Raw genomic sequence first — 17284 nt, forward strand, 5'->3', positions numbered from 1 at the left:
ACTTACAGCAAAGGAGGTATTACCTGTTTGCTGTGCTCCAGCTTTCTGCTGAACTAGCTCTCTGCTCTCCTCTGTCCTTGGCAGAAAAACATGGAGGCAACATAAGCTCCCCATTGTGCACTCTGGCAACTCCGTACTCAGCTTTAAAGACTGTGAAACTACTGCCTGAGCCAGTTTTCATCCTGGCAGCAGCAGAGGTATGATGATGGGTAATTAATGCTAATGAGAAGCAGGGTGCAAAGCTGAGTATGTCCAGCTAATCACCACTGGCACCCCAACTAGTCTGCTTAAAGCTTACACTGTTCTGGACAGTCCTGCATGGTCCTACCTTTGCAAACTCATTGCCCAAATGATAGTTGGTATTTGTAAAATATGGGAGCAAAACAGAGTTGGCTACAAATACATTTTGCTTAGAAGCCTTTCTTGTTCAATATGCATGGGAAATGCGTTACTCCTCTATCTCATTCCTTTTGCAAAAGGATTGCGCTGTCATCTCCTGGGAAATGTTTTTATCTTACTGTATTATATTGGCCAGGTTTTGTTCTCTCCCGGGTGTTGAAGTTTGCTTACATATGGCTGCTTCAATTTTTATTTCTTTTAAAAATACACCTTTTTTTTCTGAATTCCTCCTTAAACTGAAGATATGTAGGAGCATTGGAGAAAGAACCTGTGGATGAGGAAACCAGAATCTCCTGTTCTGATACCAGTGGAGACCTGCTGCTCATCTTTCAAACAGAAGCATGGATAGTTTCACAGCAAAGTTTCTTAGGTGTTTATCAGAAGCAGCAAAAACATATCCAACTGAAAGTTTACACTTCTATTGCAAAGAGTTTTAGTAGCTTACCAGAATAGGGTTATAAGGAAATGTGAGCCAAAAAGCTTTTAAAAATCATTATAATAAGTGGTGGTACTGAAGACACTCTGCTTAAGGGGAGATAATGTATTTATTCTAAGCAAACAAAAAGAGATCTGCTTGACAGTGTGTTTGTCTCGTTTACCAGCTTCTAAGAGAAGTCTACTTCTTCCATCACACCTCCACGCTTGCAAGCAGAGAGCCAGGCCACATATCCTGGTGTCATTTCAAGAATGGACATGCTAGCTGTGGTGCCAAAAGGATTTGAATTTGTGCATTTTATGTAGGTGGTGCCCTAATTTATCCTGGGAGACCTTTCTCTGGGAGAGAAGCTTAACAGACCTTCCACCAAACCTGTGTGTGTGATTGCAGTGAGTTAAACACTGCCAACTGCAGGATGGCATCTTGAGGTCCAATGCCACGTGGTGGCCCTGCGTGGGAAAACAGGGCGCATGTTCCCTTGGTGGGTGCTTGGTACCTTCCAGCGTTGAGCCTTCACTCACTTGTGCAGTATTTCTTGGCTACTCATAAAGGCTGGGTGAGTGGGGTCCCTGGGGTTTTCATACCTTTTGGGGAGATTGGGCTGCTGTACTTGAAGTCTCTTTTCTTAAGAGCCATTCTAGCAGACAGAAGCCCCTCGATGCTAAGAGCTTTGTAGGGTTTCTGCTGATGAATCCCTGTGTATCTCCTCCTGTCCTCTGCACCTCCTTGTTTGGAAAGGGGAAATACTCAATTTTCACTTACTTTGTAAGCCAGGCTGTGCATGGAGGTGTTTCTTCAGCCACTGCCTTTTTCACATTTTCCTCTCCTGCCCCATGAGGCCAAGGACCGCATCAGGTCTGCGGAACTTCGACTGCAAGTGGGTGTGGAGGTCAGCTGTGTGGTTACTGAGCCCCTGAATGTTGAATAAATCCCCTTCATATTTTTCCCTTATTTTCTCATTGGACCTATATTTACTTCTCAAGTCTCCCTATGCCCTTTAAATCTCCCATCATCATTGGTGTAAATAGGATTTGCCTGTCCCTGTGAAACGGGCATCACTGTGGCTGCCTGCCTTGCCTTCTCTAACTCTTCGTGGGCCGGGGTTTTTCAGTTGTCATGGGCTGAGGGGCCAAACCTGCTTTCTTCTTTGCCTTTTTAATTAAAAATGGTTGGCATCAGGGGCTTTGCAGCAATGAAACAAAAATGATGAAACTTTGAAGAATTTGAGGCATAAAGTTGATCTCTAAATTTTAAAGTACTCATTGCACTTAAACAGTTGATACATTTTATTATTGAGCATTCAGGTGACCTAATTTCCCTTAGTACTGTACTTTTAGCTTTATACATCTGCACCTAATTTGTAAAAAAGGACTTAATGAGAAACTTCAAACAGTTTAAATGTCAATTACAAAGAAAGCGAGGTTTTAAAGTTCCAGTAATCTGTCCATATTGGTCATCGAAACATGATCCCAGGTGGACGTTAATTCAAGACAGATGGCATTCCAAAGGCACAATTACAAAGAGCTTATATATTTTCAACACTAACAAGCTGTCACGCTATGTTGTAGCTACACTTCCAATACTGTATAAGCACAATTGCTGCTTTATCTGCAGTGGACTCAGTAATAAAGGGGTTTGATTCCCCACTCTTGATATTGTCAGTGGGATTTTGGAGGGAGGCTGAACTGGAGAGCAGGGTTAGTTAGTGTGAATATCTTGCATTTGCTCAGTCTGTGGGGTCGGAGGCTTATGTTTGTTTTTATGGTTTTTGTTAAGTTGGTGAAATGCTCTTCAAAGGAGGGGAAATATTGAATATGGGCATAACACGACTAACTCATCACAGCTATATTTCTATTTCCTAGATGTTTGCAGTTAAAAAGTCATCTGAAAGCCTTTGGAGTAATGCACGTTACTTGGAAGACTGAAGTCCAGGGGATTAATAGTGGCTTGAATTGCAATGGTGTAAATGGGCAGCAGCTTGGCTGCAGCCAGGCAGGAGTACTATACCCTGTGTAAAAGGCAGCTTGAATTATTTTCAGTTTCTGAAAGTATTCCTGGGTCCAAAGGCAGAGGTGGAGGAACTGGACAAAGCATGTTCAAGGTAGGGCTTCCATCAGACTGAAGAATCAACACGTGGTATAGTTGACCTAGTTGAAGTTATCCCTGGCCGTGGCAGGGGGGTTGGACTAGCTGGCTTTTAAAGGTCCCTTCCAAAGCAAACTATTCTATGTGGTAGATGGCAAGGATGTTGTAAAAGGAAGATGTTTGAGTTGAGCTGAGAAGTGATCCGTGCAGCTGAACAATGAAAGCTAATTTTGCATAACTTCCACTAATTTTTTGATTGCTTCTTGAAACCAGGTCACGAAAAAGCAAGACTTGCATGTCTATGACTAGACAGTGTTTTAATAAGCTTTAAAAATTCTGTGCTGTTAGCAGCAAGATTAATAATGCTCTCCAGGAATGTTTTTAAGCTCCCATGGGCATGTGTATCCTCTAAGAGATTCTGAGAATGAAGAGCTTATATTTCTGCTCATTTATCTACCTTTCACTGGAAAGTGGAGAAGAAAGCAGAAAGGCTAAGATGTTCATCCTCAGAAGACAGGAATTAAATGGTGAGCTTATACTCTTTAATTTTTGTTTTTCATTAATGAATGTGGTAAATGTGTTATTGAAAGCATTTTACCTGGCTTGCATTTTTGGATGAAATGTAAGTGCTATTTGACATATGCAGCTCACCAACAAGTGAATTAGACTCCCGAGCCACACTTGAAACAAAATGCCAATTTTACCTACAGTTTTACTAGGTTTCCTGGTTTATGCAGTGGCATTTGAATGGCCTCCAGTAATTGTTTTTAGCAGGAAAAAAAATCAAACAAAAATGAAAAACACAACCCAAAGCTCATTAGCACTGTATTTGGCATGCCATGAATCATTAAATCTTTATATAAATGCAGAAGTAATTTGTGACAAACTAAATCCTTTCTTTTTTCGGAAAGACTTTCTTCTGACTTTTTGTTCGTACTGCTGAGGTGCAGTGTGTTTTCCAAACATTGGATATTATTACCAGAATTGGGGCGGAACCAATTAATGTTTTAATTAAATATTATCTATAATCCTTGAGTGTCAGATATGCTTAGTGGTGATAAGTGAATAAAATTAGGTGGAAAACAAAAGGCAATAGATAAATAAATGCTTAGATAGGGTCTTTTTTACCTAAATTTTTTCTAACCTAAATTTGATGCTAGTGTGTGTTGCTCTCAAGTGGTTTCCCCATGGATTTTCCCAGTCCTTATCAGGGTAACATACTGCAGTCTTTTTATTTAGATCAGGCTTCGCTTTCAGAGTTAACTAATTGTTGAAGCCCAAGTGGGAAACTTTCTTGCACCTGGAAAATTAGGAAAGCAAAAGATGTCCGCATCCTTTCCCTGGTGGTTCTTCACCTGCAAATTTGAACTGCAGTGGTAATAAAAGTTTTGTGGACCTCATTTTATGTGAGATCATTAAGCGACAGGAGAATTCAGGACTAGTTGCCCTTCATAATTCAGGACACCGAAAGGTGCCATTTATAAGCTCGAAGTGCCTGCAGGAAGGCAAAACAGGCTTGTAAAACCCATACTTGAAACCCTGAAAGGGAACCGGTTTGTACTGCTGGCTGCAGCCTTGGAGTGGCAAAATTGAAAAGGTGGTAGGGATTTGGTTTAAAAAAATGAAAAAACACCTGCCTCTAATAGTTAATGTAACAGCCTGGATTTTCACACTTCTTATGTTGATATCTCTTTCATCCAAAATGACCCCAAAACATCCTGAGCAATGATACCAGTAAAAGCCTTATCAGTTGTACTGCCCAGCTGTTGGGCTTATTATCTTTCTTGCTATAGCCCACTGTTTTGCTGAGCTGTTAATTTGGCCATAAAATAAGTTTTTCCTGACCTTTTAGTAATATTTTGCAACCAGTGACCTTTGGCCCTGAGGTAGGCCAGGCATTTTGTAGGGAGAACTCTTGCCACCTTTGCTTGAGAATGAGTAGCAGCATGTGCAAGACTTCAAATGAAAGGGGTGATATGCCATCATAAAAGTGATTGTTACAACTCGAAGTGAGCAGTGTAATCTGCAAAATTCACAATATACTGCAGCTTTATGGACTTAGAAAGCCTGAAAGGCAGCTCAAGGAAGCACTGAGCCCAGTGTTCATTTTCAGAACAGGTACTGCTTTCCTTACCTGCTCCCCTGTTACTCCTCAGATAAGAGCTGGAGCCATAATTTTAAAGTTTGTGACCAAAGTGTAGCAATTTCTACCCGGAATGAGGTATCCGTATCTGTAATCTTAAATGGCTGGGGCTCAACTCTCCTAATCCAGTCAACGTAAACCAACTATTTGTGGTCACAATAATGTCCCATGACTGAAGTTACTTGGGTGCCCATTTGTGCCATCAAAGCCTAAATTCCAGTGAAGACAAGAGCTGACTGCTCATCAAGTCTGCCTGTAGCATCTTTGCTTTATTAATCTGTATTAGTTGCATACCTGTGTGCTTATGCACACCAATTTTAGCTGCATCTGGATATACAGTGTGGTATCCAACCTGTCATCCCTCCTTATGTCAATCGCATAGGAGCTGGTGAAGCTCTGGCTATGCTTCAGAAGTGTATTGATATTATTCCATGATATTTTCTGATGCTGTTTTTGTTACCTAGATTGATGTGCTTGGGGTCCCAGACGCTGCACTGAGCTTAGTATGACCCCAGGACCTTTGCACGATCAACTGCAGGACTCAAACCTTTATATCCACTAGTAAAAGGCAGTTACTTGACTGTTTATGTTAGAGCCAGTTGCTTTATTTCCTGTGCACGTGCTGTTCCTTGACAAAATTTAGTATTTTTTTTAATTTATGGTCAAAATGTGATGCATATATTTACCGGAGTACCTTGCTCTGCGTAAATGACCTGGCTGCCTTCAGTCACCACTCAGATTTCTGTGGGAGAACGGGAGTTGGGGTTTTACGGCTTTCTGTAGGGATGTGTTCATGACAGCATTCCTGTTATTTCTATATTTTCTTTGTAAAGGACATAAAGTTTCTAGATGGCATGTTGTTAGTATATTTTTTAGTGACATTTTGGGGGTATTTTTCATATAAGTTCTCTAATTTGTAATACATTTCTAGGTTTTGTGGATTCCTTTATTTAGGCTTTATATATGAATGCATGCTTTGTGGGCTTATTGCCTTAAACATTCACTGGCTTTTGTTAAATCTCTGGCGATACTAAAGTACTGAAGGTGTTTTGGGCTGGGTCAGTACCAAATAATGTATTTGGCATACTAGAAGTATAAAATTTGTTTTCTTACTGAGTGTTTTCTTTGAGAAGTTGATAGATGTGAAAACCATGTAACAGCTGGGGTTTTTTCTTCCTTTCCTGTTAAACTAAGCTACTGAGGAAATCTTCCTACTGCTACATGCTGCAATATGTCAGAAACACCGTTATGTTATAGTTGCATCATTATCTAAAGGAAAAATTGAGTGTGGGTTTGAAGTCGACAAGTGATGAAAGTAGCCCTGAGGTTGTCAATTAGGAAGCCAGGGCCTGGAACTGATAAGTTAATGGCTAGTTCCCTTCACACCCCCCTCGCTTTGCTGCCTGCTCCCGCCTCACCCTGCAGCAGCTTTACTGCTTGAAACAGAAATAAAAGGCTCCCGTTGCTTTGTGTCCCAAAATTTATCTCACTGATATGATTCACTTAAATTCTTGGCTGGTTGCAATGTTCTTAGTATGAACAGATAGTTAAACGAGGAGAAATGAGATGTAATAGAAAATACAAACTCAAAATCATCCCGCTCCCCCCGCTTTTTTTAATTAGTTTGTTTATTTTTGTTTAAATGTTGAACTGTTAACATGGTTGTTTCAGATCATCATCTTGCAGTACACACAGCAAATTTAGCAGCAGTGCAAAATTTTAACTTCTACCATATGTTTGTTTGCAAGTTTTAAAACCTGAAATTTAATGGCAGCCAGTGGGAATCCATGTGTTCTTGTTAAAGGCGGAGGGCAACACATGTGGTTTTTCCTGAAGGGAGATACTGGTTACCAAAGTTTATGATATAATGTAATATAATACAAAGTGTTTCTATTTTGCTTGGGCAGGAGGGAACTAACGTGTTGGCATTTCTCCTAAGGAACACACAGGGTTAGATAAATAGATAAATTATGGAAAATAACAAACAGGATTTATTCAGATTTTTTAATTATTCTTGGTGTTCTAAGTTGTGAGAACAACAGTAACTTTATGAAAAGAGCTTCAAAGTAGTATTGGAAGTAGATGTAACTCAAAAAGGCATTGTGCAAAACAAAACATGTAATTCATCTTCAATTTTTTAAACTTTAGGTACAGTGTGGGATTTTAGGGCTTGTAAAAATTTGCAGCTGGGCACCGCCTCTGCAGCCTGAGGTTTCTGCTCATGACACAGCAGCTTCAGTGACAACAGAAATCTAAGATTTTTCCACATAGCCCTGTCTCAACCTAGAGCAGATGAATAATAATCATGAATTTGTGAAGGCAGTTTAATTTGTAAACACAGTCGCGTTTTTGACCTTTCTGGTAGTTTCGCCATAAGCAGCAAACATCTATTGAGTAATAAACAAACTGCAGTTGCTACTTACCCACCACAATCAAATGAAACAGGGTGCTCTGAGCAGGGACTGCTGCTCTTGAGTCCTTCTCTCCTCCAGACAGATTTCAAAACATGAAGTAAATATATTTCTAGCTTCATTCACAGAAAAAGAGGTGTGACATCATATTAAACAACTCAGCATGGGATGGCGCTCTCTCCTGATGTGCTAACTTGACCCAAGACCCATGTGGTTGAGCTCTTCCAGGGCTTCACCAGAGAAGCAGTGTGGAAGAGGTAGTACATGATTTTCCAAAGAGTCATGTTCTATCTGTGCCCTACTTTGACTTACTCCTTGAGATACGTGTTTCACAGTACCCATAAATAATGAAAATATGCAATGACATTTTTAATCAGAGGCTTTGTTTTCTTACACATTGTGACGCTGGTGTTTCTGGTGCTACAGGATAACCTGCTGCGGTGGCCTGCTGCAAGAGAGGTTGTCTCAAGGTGAATGGCATTGTATCTAGTTTAGCCTGGCTTGTTCAGATATCACACCTACCAGAAAGCATAATTCTGTGGTTTCCTCCTAAACTGATCCTTTCCTTGGATTGCAGTTTTGTCTTTGCAGGAATCTTCTGTAGTTATTTTTTGAATGAGGTTCTGAAAGTTAATGGTGGTGTGTCAACAAAGCTCATCTTCCAGGGGAAAGTCATCTCTATCTGGATTTTTCTTCTCTTAACCTCTTTCATATGCTTTTATATACCTGTCAGCCCAGCAGGGCTGTTGTGTGAGGTACATTCACATGCTGTATGGAAGCCAGGCAGCCAAATTTTGGTGAAGCCAATCACTGCTCTGCAAAAGGCAGATGGATGCCAAAATTCTCCATCTCTTTCAGTGGGTTGCTCCAGGATGCTGATCTCTGCTCGTCTGGGTTTCTTCCCCCCCACTTTTGTTTTTGCAGTTGGTTAACTGCATTTTCTCACTCATGGTACTCTTTCAGTCTGAGAGACGCTCTCTTGCCATGTGTTTCTTTACTTTTGTCATGCCTAAAGTATATCCATGTCTTTCAGTGTGGATGACCATTTGACATGTGTGCTGTCTGCTCACCAGTTTACACCAGTTACTTCCTTACTTCCAAAACACATGAAGCATAGTGTGCTAAACAGTGAGTGCCCACTGTTTAGGGTAAAGGCTGTGGTGTTCTACAGAGAGGTTACAGGTTGAACTGGCCTTTTTCCCCCTTTCCCTACCTAAGGAGGAAGAATCTCATTTTAGGAGGAAAAGTTTCTTTCCTCCCTGCAAGGCTGGGTCGACATAAACTCTTCAGCTCTCTAGAAGTTTGGTTGCACTGGATCACTTCTGTCTGCAGGTACAGAAGCCTAGTGCCAGAGCTTTTGATGATATAGAGCTTTCTAAGGCTAAAAATCAAAGGGGCTCCTTTCCACCCACATGCTTTACTTTTTCTGACAAATAGAGCTGGAGCAGTGCTCCTTCCTTCCCATATGAGCATCCTCAAGCCCAAAATTCTTGCCTTGCTTCAAATGAATGTTGGAAAGAAATGACAATTGCTTACTAAAAAGTGGTGTGGCATTTCCTAGTTGTTTTTCATTTCCATAGGGAACCTTAAAATAGGGAAAAGCTTGTCTAGATTCAATAATTTGGAATGGATAAAACCATGTCTTATACACAAGGAATTTAAAAAAAAAAAAGGAAAGGAAAACACAGTGACAGAGTGATTGCACAAAGACATGTTCCAAGTGAAAAAGTTGACTTGGCATTTCCAGATTTTTAATTTCTAAAATAAAATTGAAGTGCTCCATTGTCTTTATGCAGTCATGATAGATTTTCTTTGAGTATATCTGAAATTATATAACAGAGCTCAGTTAAGTCAACTTTGTCTTTAATGTCACTGTCATCATCTAAGACATATTTATTAGCAGGATGTCATCCCACAGGAACTCAGCCCACTGAAGAAGATAAACCAGAAAAGGAATATGCTGTCAAAGGGCTGCATTTCTTTGGGCAGCTGTTGGATTTTTAAAATCAACTTCTTTGACCACTTTTGCTTGGAAAATGATCTATTAACGTTAAAACACAATGATAAATGTCAGAATATAAAAAATGAAAATAAAGATGTGATGGTTTAGGTTTTTTATTATATTGTTTATTATTGCGACTGTATAAAATGACATTCATTATGCAATGGTAGTGGCAAAATTAAATGGTTTCGAACCAAGTGTAAACTTGTTGGGGGAAACCAGCGACAGTTTGGACCTTTTTGGTACTGTAGATTGCAAATATGTTGAGAGGCCTTGACTTCAGAGACTGGAATATTCGCCCCCTGCCTGATGCATCTGTTGCAATGCATGACGGGGTCTGCAATGTGGAGTGTGGTGTCTGCAGGATGTCTTCACTCAACAACCATGAAGGGAATTAGTTTAGAAGAGAAAGACACTGAAGATTTTTAACACTTTAGACACTGCCAGTCTCTTTTTCAGACCACTTCCAGCCTGTTTTGCAACTGATAAAAATATATATGTTCTGGCATTTTTATATAAAATATTTGAGACGTAGGTGTTGCTGCTTTCTGCCACTAGTAATGGTAATGCTGGCACATTCCTCAATTAAAAAAAAATTAATTCTGGAATTAAATGATAAGCAAAGAGCTGACCCCTGAGTTGATGAGATGGCAAAAACTTTGTGATCAAGAATTAAGTAAGAAAAACAGTTTTCAGAATTTATGCTGAGTGTATTTTTTCTTAAAAATTTGTCTATTAAAATTATGCCAAGGCTAAGCTTACTGTAGTCTGTTTAAGTCATAAACCCCCCCAAACAAAATAGAAACAGTGCTTCCAGGATGTGGATCAAACCATTCAGCTGATGAAAGTCAATGCCTAAACTATGGAAACCCAAAGCGTTTGAAGTACTGTGTTGGCCTTTGAGATCAATAGCCTCCTCTGCAAGTACCAAGAGAATATTTTCTTCAATATATTCAATTAGCTGAGTTAAATGACTAATTTATTCAAACGTGACCAAATGGGAGTTGAAAGAAGCAGAAAAGCTTGTTCTTCTATACCAATCTGTGAATAAAAGCTAATTATGAGAGGATTAGATTTGCTAACACTATAATATTAAAGGATATTAAGACGAAATACTAGATTGGTGCTAATTCTAGCTAATACAGAGTTATTTTAATAGATCAATTTTTTAAATCTAATCACAATTTTTTTAGAAGTCTAGCCTCTTTCAGATAGTGTTATGCAAGTGAAAAACTGTCTCATTACATTTTAAGTTGCATTTGTTTCCATCCAAAGAAACATAAATCATAAGTAAACACAAAGGGATCAACTAGTAAATAAAAATGGTGCCATACTTAATTTTCTAACAAAAACAGTAAAATTAATCTGAAAAAATGTATCATGAGGTATAGAAAAGTTTAAATATTTAGCAGCAGAACTACTCTGTCCTTCTGGCTAGCAATAAGAAGTGCCAAATTTAGTGTAAAAGCTATTTTTAGTTACAAAGCAACATACTTCAGTGGTTACAAACTGAGAATTAACCTTTCTCCAAGAAAATAACTAAAACCTTTAAATGGGTAAACAAGATTCAAATTAATTATTTAACTCAAGGTTTCCTACTTCGTAGTTTAATTCATTATCTTTAAGATAAGTAGTTTGAAAGATTTAATTCTGCTGAAAGTAATCAATAACTGAGGTACGTACAAGTGAACATAAATATCAATGCAAGCTTAACATAAGTATTCAGAAATTCAGCAAAGAGCGCAATGTCAAGAAAACATGAAGATACAATTTTCAATCCTGTCCATAAACATTTGGTATATGGGACATCCCACAATGAAATTTAATTACCTCTTCTGCTGATAGGATCATGAGAAAAACATTGGTTCAGGCACCAGCAGAATGAAGTACAGAGGACAGGATGGAGAGTGTCTTGGTCACTATGTCTTTGCTACGAAGATTCTGAGTCCTCGGTGTCTCAAACACTGAGACAGACACCATCGTGATTCGTCTCCATCTGCTGGTCGTGTTGGAAGCTGTTCCTGTAAATGCCAATTCATAACCTTTCATCAAATTGCTTAGAAAAAACACTGCTTTCTGTGCTAACTATTTAAAATGACAGTTTGGCAGTTTCCCCACAAACAGAGACCACCAGTGGCACTGAGTTTCCAGGAGGTGGTCCTGCTCCAACAGTTTACTTGACAGTGGGGCTGGCTGACTCTTCTTCTAGCCAGGATGAACGGCCAGGGCAGTAGAGACAAGTGCTTGGTGCAGGGCTGCAACACCAAGAAGCAAATCTTGGGGTGCTCCAACACTGTAGTATTTCTGCTGCTGTGTGCTTGGGTAGCTTCTTTAGGTTTTAAGCTCTCATGAACCTGGGTTCCTCGTCTTCAGCAGGTCCATAAGACCTGCTGAAGTAACTTAACAGCTGACCTGCTGAAGTAACCTGCTGTGTAACTTAGAAGTCATCTATTAGTAAGTAGAAAAGGAATTTATGATCGAAAGTTTTGCTTGGTATAAGGTCCTGTTTCACCAGATCCCCATTCTCCTCACGGTTATTTCCCAAGGTAGCACTTGTGTTGTCTGTATGTTCTGAGTCTCCAGGAGCCTCCCGCTAAGCACTTGCTTCTCTCATTGATAAGCCCAGGAGAGGATTTCTCTTAACTGGCCACCCAACCCACTGGTCACTGCTGGAGGCACAGGGATGTAGCAGAGACGGGTGTGTCTTTGGATGAAGAACATAGATGATCATGTTTGTGTCCCCAAAACTACTAAGATGAACAGGCTGTGTGTTCATCCCAGCCTCAGTTCCTCTCTGCATGATCTGCAGTCACCCTCATTGGACTCTGGAGTCCACAACCCTGCTTGGGCATTCACCGTGACAGCGATGAGGCTTTATGTGTTTATTGAACTGTAACAGTCAGTATAAAGGATGCTGAGATAAAGGCTACGTGTTACCTGCCCTGTTTGTCTCTCCGGGGTCCAGATTTTTAAATATGCTATTTCTATTTCTTTGTAGTACCCTTCAAGTGAAAATCCGGGTTTTGCCATCAGATGCATCCACTGTGAAAGATTAGCACAGTGTTTAGGTTTTCACGGACCAATTTTCAGAGTAACTTGGACCTTTTTTTTTTCATGTGATGTTTCTAAAACTGGCAGAAGAAGAACTTTTTTTTAAGCCTGCATATGCTGCAAAAAGTATTTTAAAACGCAGATTTAAAAAAAAAAATCTTTAAGCATGTTTAATGCTTGTATAAGGTGCCAGATTTTAATTACAGTTGGCATTTATAAGTGTGGTGCTGGCAATGGCAACCATATTGCTGAAAAAAGGCATAAATTTTGACACTGGCAATATGGGAACCCAGCATATGAGACTGTAAACCTCATTGCTTTCTGTTTTAATATGATAGTTTAAGGGAAGGACTTTTAACAGTTAATATTTAACTAGAACATTTAGGGTTTGATATAAAGTTGTTCTAATTTCAAACTATTTACTAATTTAGGTCCTATCAAAGATCAGTTTAGGTAATAACTTTCTATTAAATAGCCTTTAAATAAGCATGCTTAAAGTGGAGAAAATAAGATGCTTCATTACAAGAAATGAGGTTGGCATCTACCAGGTTTTCCATTAAGTTCCAGGTCACAGACAAATAAAGAAAGTATGTTAGGAAAAAAAACCTTTTTAAAAATAATTAGGGAGATGTCTGTTTTGTTCACCAGATGGAAAATCAGTAGTTGTGGGTGGTCTGTGCTGGATGGGGCATCTCACAATTGGCAGAACTATGCCTTTAACTTTTAAAGTCCTGGGACAAAATGTGAAAGTAATTGACTGTTCCGAATGCTCTCTCTCTGGATACCTAGCATGCTTTTAAAACCAAGATTTGGTGAGTTTCTGACTTTTTTTTTTGTAAGAACACTCGAGCAGTTGTGTCTGGTATTAGGTCAGTTGGGTATATTTTTGGTAGCTGTTTAGTGGGGTTGTTGTCTTTTGTGTTTACGCCTGCATGTGCCTGGACCTGCATGCACACAACTGAAATGCCACAGCTTTATAATTCTCCATTTGTGCATGAGTCTCGTAATATTGTCAGTGTTTGCTGTGTTCAGGGTATATGTAACTGTTGGTTAACATAATTAGTTTCTGTCCTTTAGTTCATTCTGGTTTAAGGAATTTAAATCTATCCATTTGCCAACATACTAAAGAAAACAAAGTTGCAACCTTATATTCACAAAGAAGAAGAAAATTGCTGTTTTAAAATAATGCAGGTGTTTGCAAAAGTATTAAAAATCCATAGTATTTTTAATCCATATTTTTTAACGTGAATAAATAAATCCAAATGTGAACATGTGGATAGTATGTGTACAGATATGCATATTAAATATGGTCATTTATGAATGTGTTGGAATCTTCTTGGTGCAGTTTGTAAGTTAGCTTGCTGTTTCAGAACTCATACTTTATAATTTCCAGATTAATTTGAGAAAACAGTATTTCTAGTGTGGAAGATAGGTTAGCAAATCCTTGTATTCACATTAAGAATAACAGATTTCATTATCTGAACTGCCATAAGAATGTATTCTGTTCAGTTGTCACCTCAAAGAATGAGACAGAGCCCATTTGCAGCATAGGAGGCAATTGCTTTATATTTACCTAAATTTACAGACAATTTTTTTGCAGTTATCTATATGAATGGTCACAGAGAATTGTATGTGCGTGTTATATCTATATTGTAGCTTGTGTTAAACTGATCCCCACTCTTACTATGTAGAAGCATTCTTAAAGATAAGTGAGGCACTCAACTTAGTGCCTTCTTTGTAAAATCCCTTTTGCTATGCATGACATGTACTCTGTATTTCTTCCCTTGCAGTAAATTATAAAGCTTTTTTCTTTCCATGAATCTCCTTCCAAGAAAACACATACAGCCTAATAACACTCGCCTTGAGAATGGTGCATTGCCTCCACTACAAAGCCGTGTTTTCATTGAAGAGATAATTATAATATGGTTTAATGTTCTTGTCAATCCTGAAACACTGTCCCTAAAGAGTGCTATTCTGGTGGATGTCTTTTTGAAGAGAGCTGAATGTGGCTAAGAGAACATACACATAGCCACACACTTTTCTGATAAACCAGGACAGATTTTTAATACAATAAATGCTCTCTGAAAAGAATTATACATTTTCTAAGGTGCTAATTCAGAGCTGCTTCGTCCACCAGATTCCACTTTTAATGATATGGAAAATTTTCTTGAATTTATTTATTTTACTTTCTTCTCTCCTCATCCGCCATTATATTTATAGACTTTAAATCTATACGAGAACATAAACTCACAATAATAATTAGAATGTTTTTAATGTGCTTTGAGGCACAGACTTCAGATGAGTAAAAAAGCCCAAACTGGAACACAAATGGTTCTTCTCAGGCAACAAACACGCTTGGCTGTTGATATGCTGTAATTTTCTGCTTTACTTACTAAAAACAGCAATTACTTATTTGTTCCGTATCCCCCCCAGCACAGATGCTCCTCAGTCTGTCCATTTTCTGAGCACCAAGCAGGCTGCGTACGCGGGGATGCGTGTGCGCGCATTCTAGTGCGAAGCAAGTCGAGTTTTCCCCTTGCATGCTGCACTGTTAACAGCATTTATTTGCCACTGATGCTCCTTTACCACCAGCCCAAGACAATGGTGTGCTGGAAGCGGCCGTGGCTGTGAAGGTCTTGCTTTTAGCTGTCTCTCCTGCTGATGGCAAACGTTTCCAGGTGCAGCTTAGCAAAGCATCAAGCTGACCTTACAAAGCAGAGGAGGAACATATAAAAGCCAGACGATCACACCAGTTAAGACTGAAGTCCAGTCAAACAAATCTTTAACATTGTTTTTGCTGTATTGTCTTTTGTGGTGGTCTGGTGGTTGTCAACAGTGTCTGATGCCGCTAAAAGCTATGCAGTCTGAAGCAAAAAGGCTTTCAGGGAAATTAAATCACAGGCTGGCTGAAGGTGATGCAAAATTCCCCTTGGCTTCAGGCCGTCTGGGATTTCCCCCTTAGTTGCAAAGCCCAGCTAAAGGCTGCTGCACCACAAAAACTGAATGTGGTGAAAAACCCCCCGAAAAACCTAAGAACAACACAACACTTTCACTCCTCCTACAACTGTTAGTATATACGAGGAATTGCGTGGCTCAGCACAATGCAACCTGACGCTGAATCAGGTGCTTGGGATCTTGAATTTAATACCTAATTATTTTTAAGAGCTACTATTAAATGAGGAATATGAGTAAATATGTTAATTAATGAATGGCATTTTATTATGTATTTAATTAGCATAATTCTGGAGAGACAGTATAAAAGAAATACAATCCCTGCAAAAGTGTATAATTTGAATCTTCATTACACTCATCATTTGCAATCGATTAGCTTGCTCTGAAGTCAATGGGATTTATTTTTTTTCTTGAGGAGGAATTACAAATTAAGACCTTAAATTAATATTGTAAATAATCTCTCTAGAGAAACTTTTCACTGCAAAAACTTCCTCAAAAGGCAAGTGTTAAAACATTTCTGGTTCTGCACACTTTCAAAATATCCTTGAGATTTTTACCCACAGGTTTATATATTCAGGATAGATAGCCAACATTCAAAGAATAAGCAAGAGTTTCTGGCAGAACTGACATTTTACTGTCATGTCAAGTATGTTTCCCCCACCATTTTTCTTTCATTTTTTTTAGCAGAAGAAAAAGGTAGCCTAAAAATACAAAATCTTAGTTAATGAACATAGATCCTAAGTGGCATGAAAAGAAATTAAAAATGCCATTTTCCCATTGCCCCTTCTTTTCATAGCTTTGAATTTGTTACTACACACACTATTTTAGAGTTTATTATCTTTTCACAAGATATGCTGTGTTCCTACCTAACTAAGAACCTAACATTTTGATGGATATTGCTCAACTTAAGTCTTGGGTTTGGTGTTGTTTGGGTTTTTTTACTAAACTACCCCTTTTCTTTTTTGAACAAAAAAACCCACTGTGGGATTAAATATTTGATTAAAACATATTAGACTTTGCCAATAGGTGAATATACATTAGTTTGGTAATTTTATTTCCTCTTTTTTTTCAGGCTACATATTCAATTTATTTTAAAAAATCGTTCTTTTGTTTTAGCTATGATGATGTCACATATAAATCCATTGCCACATTAGATGCTGCGGTGATCACAGCTAAGGCTCAGTGATCTCTGTCCAACAGACAGAGAAAGACCCTCCTCTCCTCTCTGACAAAGACTGCGTGGAGGGATACTTCCAGGCAGCCCATTTTGTGCAGTCCTCCTCCCACTGCCCAGAGGCACTCTTGCACACGCAAATGTTCCTGCTCTGCTCTTAACATATCCTTAATATTCCGCTCGCCTTTTCCATGGACTATTGCAGATAAGGAATTGTTAAGCTTTAAATATCCTCTCAATGTTTTATTTAAAGTAATCTTGATTTTTAACACCTAATGTTTTTGAAGTCACTTAATTCCCAGTTCACATCCAAATGTTGAGATGGAGAGAGAAACTGCATGGAAGGCTGCATTATTGAATGTTGTTGACCAAATCTTGTTTAAGTGGGTAAATACTCTCTTTCACCCCATTTCCTCTGGAAATTCCCATTGGTTGCATACTATTGTCATGCAATGTAAACTGATTCACTAGTATTTTGTTGCCTTTTAAAAGACTGGAGCAAAATTTTGCTGATGTTCTCTTTTGATATTATTAACATTTTTTTTCTTTTATGATTCTGGCATTCTTTCAGCCTCTGTATCTCCCTGCACACAGCATTCTTAGAGGTCTTTTATTATAGGACAAGACTGCA

The 17284-nt window shown here is 38.8% G+C and overlaps 1 protein-coding gene across 1 annotated transcript in view; it reads left to right on the forward strand.

Annotated features, from left to right (window-relative positions):
• Positions 1 to 13302: 13302 nt before the first annotated feature.
• Positions 13303 to 17284, forward strand: part of CLYBL (citrate lyase beta like) — a 151061-nt gene continuing 147079 nt past the window's right edge. The window contains exon 1 of the mRNA XM_027674677.1: positions 13303 to 13339. Coding sequence (XP_027530478.1) covers positions 13318 to 13339 — 22 coding nt within the window. The 5' untranslated portion in view covers positions 13303 to 13317. The remainder of the gene's footprint in view (positions 13340 to 17284) is intronic.

Source organism: Neopelma chrysocephalum, unplaced genomic scaffold, assembly GCF_003984885.1.
Source record: "Neopelma chrysocephalum unplaced genomic scaffold, ASM398488v2 Primary Assembly neopelma1_25, whole genome shotgun sequence".
In the NCBI taxonomy this organism is placed as follows: Eukaryota; Metazoa; Chordata; class Aves; order Passeriformes; family Pipridae; genus Neopelma; species Neopelma chrysocephalum.